Source organism: Triticum aestivum, chromosome 7D (assembly GCF_018294505.1).
Source record: "Triticum aestivum cultivar Chinese Spring chromosome 7D, IWGSC CS RefSeq v2.1, whole genome shotgun sequence".
NCBI classification, from domain to species: Eukaryota; Viridiplantae; Streptophyta; class Magnoliopsida; order Poales; family Poaceae; genus Triticum; species Triticum aestivum.
In genome coordinates this window covers 33522741-33529985 of record NC_057814.1, presented here as the reverse complement: position 1 = coordinate 33529985, position 7245 = coordinate 33522741, and the positions used below count along the sequence as shown (strand labels likewise).

The 7245-nt window shown below is 45.1% G+C and overlaps 1 protein-coding gene across 1 annotated transcript; it reads right to left on the bottom strand.

Annotated features, from left to right (window-relative positions):
- Positions 1 to 2133: 2133 nt before the first annotated feature.
- Positions 2134 to 4125, bottom strand: LOC123168731 (G-type lectin S-receptor-like serine/threonine-protein kinase LECRK4). The gene has a single exon (XM_044586603.1). The coding sequence runs from the start codon at positions 4123 to 4125 to the stop codon at positions 2134 to 2136; it is 1992 nt and encodes a 663-aa protein (XP_044442538.1).
- Between the last annotated feature and the right edge of the window lie 3120 nt (positions 4126 to 7245).

The following is a 7245-nucleotide window of genomic DNA, read 5'->3' as shown; positions in this document are numbered from 1 at the left end:
CCGGGACTAAAGGGTGCGATGCCCATTAGTCCTGGTTGGTGGCACCAACCGGGACTAAAGGTCTAACCGGTACTAATGGGCTTTGAGGCATTAGTACCGGTTCATGGCACGAACCGGTACTAAAGGTCCCATTTTCAAACTCTACCCCCCCCCCCCCCCCCCCCCCGCCGTGTGGACCGCCTTTTCAGTTTTAGAAAAAACAAAAGAAAATAATGGAAATGTCAAAAAAAATTAAAAAAAAATAAGTTTCCCATGTGATATGTGGTCTAGTTGTTGGGAAAATTTACAAATATGAATTTCGACTTTATTTGCAAAATCTCTCTGCAATTTGTAAAATGGGCATAACTTTTGCATACGAACTCGGATGAAAATGTTTTTATATGAAAAATCATCTACTCGAAAAGTTACATCCGAATTTAACTGGGGTAACTTAGTTAAACATTTTCAAAATCCTCAAAAACCTAACAGAAAAAAGTTACGGGGCTTTTAAGATCTAGAGTGGAAAAAATCGAAAAAATTTCAAACTGTGGTCAAACTAATTATTCTAGAATATTAGTGTTACTAAATAATTATTTCTATTATTTTGAATTTTGGTCAAATCTGGTCAAACTATGGTCAAACAATGGTCAAACTAATTATTCAAGAAATATTAGTGTTACTAAATAATTATTGTTTTTTAAAACAATAGTTTCAAACTCAAACAGCGAAATGTGTCACTTCATGCTCAAGCAAAATTCCTGAGGGTTAATAGGATTGACATCTTACTATTGTCAGGAAAACAACAAGTGCAGACTTGAAAACAAGGGAGAATAGAACCCGGAAGTTAAGCGTGCTCAGGCTGGGGGAGTGGGAGGATGGGTGACCGTTCGGGAAGTTAGATGATTTGAAATGATGAGGGGTGATTAGAGATTAGAGGATAAATTGAGCAGTGATGAGGGGTGATGATTAGAGATTAGAGGTTAAAATAATTCAGAAATTTGAAAATCCAAAAAAAATCAAAAAAAAAATTCAAAAAAAATCATAAAATTTCCTTTAGTCCCGGTTGGTGTTACCAACCGGGACTAAAGGTGGAGCTCCACGTGGCCGCGGCCTTTAGTCCCGGTTCGTGTAAGAACCGGAACTAAAGGGGAGAGGCATTACTAACGACCCTTTAGTCCCGGTTCAAAAACCGGGACTAAAGGGCCTTACCAACCGGGACAAAAGCCCCTTTTTCTACTAGTGCGGCCACCCCGCGCCACCAAGCCGCCCCGCCGCCAAGGAGCAGCGCGGCCACCACGTCCGCCGCCGGCCACCCCGCCGGGTCACCGGACCGCCGCCGCCCCCTGCCCCGGGCCAGGAGGACGCGTGCGGAGAGAGGAGATCCTGCCGCCGCCGGCACCCCCCGGTCGGAGCCGGGGGCGCCCGCCGGCACCGGCATGGGAGAGGATGAGGGGGCGAAGCCGAGAATAGAGGCGCAGGGGGCGCCCCGGCCGCCTCCCGGGGAGGCGGCGCGAGGGCGAAAGGAGGGGCGGGGAAGGAAGGGCGGGGGAAGGGGGGCCGGATCCGGGCCGCGCGCCGGCGAGGTCGGCCGGATACCGCCGGAGACGGGCAGGGGAAGGTGGCGGCGGCGAGGGTTTCGGGGGCGGGAGCCTGCGTTTTCAGCACTTCATATTTATATAACAGCTGCAATTAGAATTCGTCCCCGTATGTAGCTGAGTTACCGAGCATGCAATTGCCTGCACAAGAAAGTCTGTTGTTAGTCCGGAAATTGAAATTTGCACAGCATGTACCCCCTGAAAAAAATAAAAACTAGTTTCCTATTGTGAAGAAAATCTGAAGAAATGTCACTCTGTACACCTGTAACTTTCCATGAGAAAAAGAGATCATTCCAGAATCATGCGCAAAAAAGACAGGTTTAGTGTTTAAAAGGTCTTTTTTCGAAACCACCGGTCTGTTGGTACAGGCTGCTAAAATACTTTATTATTTCACTTCCTTTGTTTCACTGAACATCACGCACTCATAGGCCCATTCAGAAATGTTGTACTCGTTCCCGTCCCGCTTCAATTCCACGCTCCTCTTACAGCTTATGAGCTCAAGGAGCATGATGCCATAGCTGTACATGTCGACCTTCACGCTGATCGCTGTGTTCTTGCTCTATTCTTGTGCGAGATAGCCTCTCATGCCTCGGACGCCGGTGAGTGTGTTGCTCTGGTTCCCAATCAGTAGCTTTGCAAGCCCAAAGTCAGCAATCTTGGCTATCCCTGAACTGTCGATGAGTATGTTTTCCGGCTTGATGTCGCAGTGGATTATCGGGTTCTGTATCTCTTCATGCAGGTACTGCAGCCCCCTTGCAACATCTAGTGCAATCGCAACCCTCTTGCTCCAGCTAGGCGGTGCATCTGAGTTGAAAAGGAGGCTTGCAAGGGATCCGTTCGGCATATACTCGTACACAAGCAGGCGGCACGTGCCCTCAATACAGAAACCAAGCAAGCGCAGCAGGTTCCGGTGGTGTGTTCTTGCAATTGCACGCACCTCCCTATGAAATTCTCTCTGCTCATCTTCAGCCATCTTCTCGAGCCTCTTCACTGCAATCTCCTTGTTCATGTTGGCCAGGACACCCTTGAACACTGTACCGTAAGCACCCCTACCAAGCACTTGGGAAAATCCATTCGTGGCCACATCTATGTCCCCAAAAGAATAGGATTGCAGGCCAACGCTGTCCCCATCAACCATGTAATCCTCCAGTTGTGGTGCCCTCATGTACCTCAAAGATGGTTTATATCTGCAGATAAGAAGCACAGATCCAGAGAGCACAACCAGTGAGAGGACGACCAAGGAAACACCTGAGATAAACATGGCACCTGCTCCAGCAATTTTATTCTTTTGGATGGCATGGTAGGTGTAGACCTTCACAAATAGTGTGCTGTTGGAACCAGAATTCCTGCCATACCTAATTGGAACCATCAGTTTTGAGCAATAGGAGTCACTAAACATAGAAATCTCGCAGGCACAATCAGAGAGGCAATGTAACTTGCAATCTTCAATGCTTGCGGTTTCTGGTAGAACAGCATACGCATTCTCTGCCCAAGTAGTATTCTTCACTTCTACCATTGTGCTCATCACTCTCGTCCCCTCATCGGAGCTGCTGCTATTCTTCGCACAACCGCTGTCCGGCAATGTTCTCCAGCAACCAAGTGTGCTCTGGTTAGTGCTTAAGAACTCAAAACCGGGAAGGCAAGTGCAGCTAGTTTCTCCTGTCACGGTGAGCTGACAGAAGCTATTCGGACCACAGACACCATTTACAAGGCAGCGATCACTTCCAGGCACTTGCCACTGAACCTTAGTTGTAGGCTTACTCCCTAGACTAAGGAAAACATGTGAGTAGAGTCGTAAGATGCCATCGGCATCAAATGTCAACCGGTAGTAATTTTCCACAGCTGTTGAGGCACTAAGGGATTGATTGGTCTGGAATAATGCCTTTGTATAGGAGGTCTTCCGGTCAAACATCCATAGGGTACCATTGGGATCCAAAGAAAGCGTGAGGAGGAGGCCCTTGTTGGAAGTGACAGTAGACCAATATGCACTATCAGAGTCAATCGTGCCAGCAGGGTAGAGCACAAGATTGCCGTCTAGTTGATTGTTAAGGTAATACTTCCCCCTAGCACGGTTATTCCCGGAGACACTTGCAAAAAGCTGCGCACCAGGACGCAGATTCTGGCCTGGCAACAAAGTACCAGTTGGAGAATCAAAGGTAGACCAAATAATCGTCCGGTTCATGTCATACAACACAAAGTTACCGGTGTTCAGCATGGCAGCAGAGGTAGCCGGTGTAGAGCTGTCAGATATGGGATTCCGTTGGGTACCTGGAGTCAATGGGGTTCGGGACCACTGGAGTATACCGCTGTATCCCAATGTAATAGAACCAAGAGAAATTGGGGGATCATCTCGGTTGGCAGTCCATGCTATGATACTTGTATCACCGGATACAAGCCGAACCCCAATTGCAAAGGCTTCACCGTCAGGATAGAAACCAAATGCGAAGCGCCCCGAAGAGGAGAACCAGCTCTTGGTGGTGCTCGTATTGATGGAGGACCCCAAAGGAATCATCGTCTCATTGGTCGAAGCTCTCATAACCATAATAGACATGCTTGTGGCATATAAGACCAGCACTAGATATACGGGAAAAATATGTGGGGGCATTGTTCAGGCGCAAGAATATTGAAGTTCCTTGGGGTGGTAGTTCTATGCTATACAAATGGTGGCTCTAGAAAATGGGTGAATGTATTTTTTAGATCCTGAAGTGAAGCCATTTAAGGAGTTCATGATGGCTAGGTTGCCAACAAATTCAGCCAAAGATAAAGGCAGATGGAGAGGGAGAGATGTGGACTTGAGCATTGAACAGAGCCTCAGTTTAGTCATCAATAGACTTGGACATTCTCTAAGTCACGAGTTCACACTGATAGCCAGTTTTCAGATTTAAGACTGCACGAATTGATTTGCTGCAGTGGTAAATGGTGAAACTACATGTTGTGCTAAAGATACCATGAGCCAGCCTCTGAATACAGTAGAGCTTAGTTACACTGGTTAAAGCAAAGCATGTGTGGAAGATGGAACATGATCAAATCCTAAAAGCTTGCATCGCTGCAATTGAATTATCTTTTTAAATAAATAGAGCATTCTAGCTGCTGCATATCTATTTAACTGCCATTCCAACTCAGTACTGAAGTTATTCTGGAGGGTTCTATCTATGTCTTAGAAATGTGTTGTTAAATATGCACGAAGTTTGTATATAACGTAAATACACTGTGAAAATGAATCTATCAAGCAAAAATAATGAAATAAGACATTCTTCAAACTTGCATATATACAGTGAACACACAGTTTGTTTATGAAAAGGTGAGAATGCAAAGTTTAACTACAACCAATCTAGAGATTAACATATAATTGAAGGAGATCAAACCATGCTTTGCCAAAAACATCGTTTGAACTGCAAAAAATGAATACAATTATCAGATTGTAACTCGAGAAATATGCATGTCCAATTGTGCAATCCTGATGAAATTATGAAAACAAACCAAAAATGGCATCAACTCACCGTGTTAAGGAAATAAATAGCGTGATAAAAAAAAAACTCGCAACCTGTGTTAGGCTTGATAAGTTTATCAACAAGCAGCCATCCTTACATTTATTTCTGTAATCTTCCGAGTTTGACGATGCAACTGCAACCGCCTGCCCAAAATCCATATTCTGTAAACATTCGCGACATTGATACATCTAATTTGATTTGAAATTCTGAAGGAAATGTTCTGAGTGTGTTACGCCCAATTCTCTTAGCTAACTAAGCTAAGGAAAATTAAGGCGATCAGAGCCATAATTCTCGCAGATACATCAAGTCTGAAATAAAACAACGTTACAGTCAGGAGAAGACCTAGACCTGGACTCGGCAAGGCAAAAACTGAAAGGAACACACGAGGAAAAGAGAGATCTTTCAAGTGAATGGTCATAGATTCGGCGTAGCAGTAAAAATATCGGATCAAGCAAAAAAAAACTGAAAGAGATACCGGAGGAAAAATGGATTTTTCCACTAAACTGAAAGGGACCAATGGATTTTGGATCAAGCTCAGAAAAGTGTCTGGATCCCACGGTTTGAAGTGCCCATCTGCCACTGCAGATCTGGGAGAGCACCGCTGGCCTGTGCAAGCAGGAAACAAATCCAAAATTACCAACAAATTGCTTCATAGTCTGTGAGTGAGGATGTTAATGATATATATATAGAGCTCTTTTACGGTGATTGGCGAGTTACAACTCGTAATTTTGTGTAACTCCGTCTCTGTTTTTTTCTAACCGTCGCATCTGAGAAATGACTTAAAGGTCTTTTTTGTGTGTGTGCAAAGGATAGAGTTGTAAATTAGCAGGTCAATCTAATCGCTAGTCAATCCCTGGCACAGCCTTCGTCGTTGTTAGGCTCCTCAATCCCCTCGCACAGGAGCCGCCGCCAACCCTGCCCTCGACCGTGGCGTCGTCGGCGTCCCTCCTGTCGCTCGTGCCACCGCCGCCGGTGACCCTCGCACTAGGCCCTCCCCACGGCAGCGCCTCCTCCCTGGATCAGCGACTGAAGGCCATCAACGTCGGCGACCCAATCCATAGGAAGATAACCCCGGGGCTTAATCTTCCACCGCCGCTGCCGCCGAGGACGGCCCTGTTTTTTCATGTACATCCTCTGACCCCGTTATCCTGCACAGTCGTCTGCCGCTGCCGAGGACGGAGAAGGTCCGGTGTCTATAACCGTCGATTCCGAAAGCTCAACAGGTCAAGTGACCTTGTAGAAAATTTTGGTATGTAAAAGTTTCACTTATGATCAACATGTTCTTGTGGTTAAAATTTAGAAATAGTATCTTAACCAGAATAATCCGAATGATAGAGGTAGTGTCGTACAGGAAATAATCTTTTTTGCTCTAGAAAACAGTCAGTAGATATCATATCTTGTTTAAGTGTTCAGTTGCCGGTTATGGTTTGAACACTGGAGAGTGCCTTTTGTTTTGATACAATTCAGTTAGCATGGATGGTGTTTGTGATTGGGTGATGAATTTCACCGTGGCAACTACGGACAAACGTAATATTGGGAAGACTGTGCAGTGTGCTTTTTGTTCCGATGAATACAGTTCTGTTAGCTTGGAGGGACTTTGTGATTGGGTGATAAATTGTAGGTGTAAAGATAAGAATCTGGTTCTAATGGAGCAGCGACAGTTATTTGTTATTTTTGGAAAAAGAGGACCGATGCTTTGCTTCAGAAATATCTTCCCTATGGATTCTAGGCGTTTAGTTGATAAAGTTACAGAGAAAAGACTTGTGTGATGTGCAGGTAGCAGGCTGCACAAAAATGTTGGGTGGGCAAGGAATTGAAGGATGGAAAAACTTTCGAAGTTGCGTGATCGATGAGCTTCTTTTAAATCAGTCGCTTGTTTTTTAAGGGTGTTGGAGTGAGTTGATCCCTTACAAGGATAGCTTGCTTTGTTTCGGCAGAGAGCCATCGTTGTTGCTCTGCTTTGCATGTTGTTACGTCTTGCTGATGGTTTATGTTTTTTTTCTCTGAACTAGACAAACCTAAGAGCAACTCCAATAGATGGTCCAAATTTTGGCGGTCCAAACCCGAAGATGTAAAATATGAACCGCCAAAAAGTGCGTTTTGGAGTTTTGAAAAATGCTCAACTCCAACAGATGGTCCAAATCAGAGATGTAAAAGAGCAACTCCAACAAATGGTCCAA

Bases quoted from the DNA above. Each gene is read 5' to 3' on its own strand.
- LOC123168731 (XM_044586603.1), bottom strand. From the start codon at position 4,125: ATGTCTATTATGGTTATGAGAGCTTCGACCAATGAGACGATGATTCCT.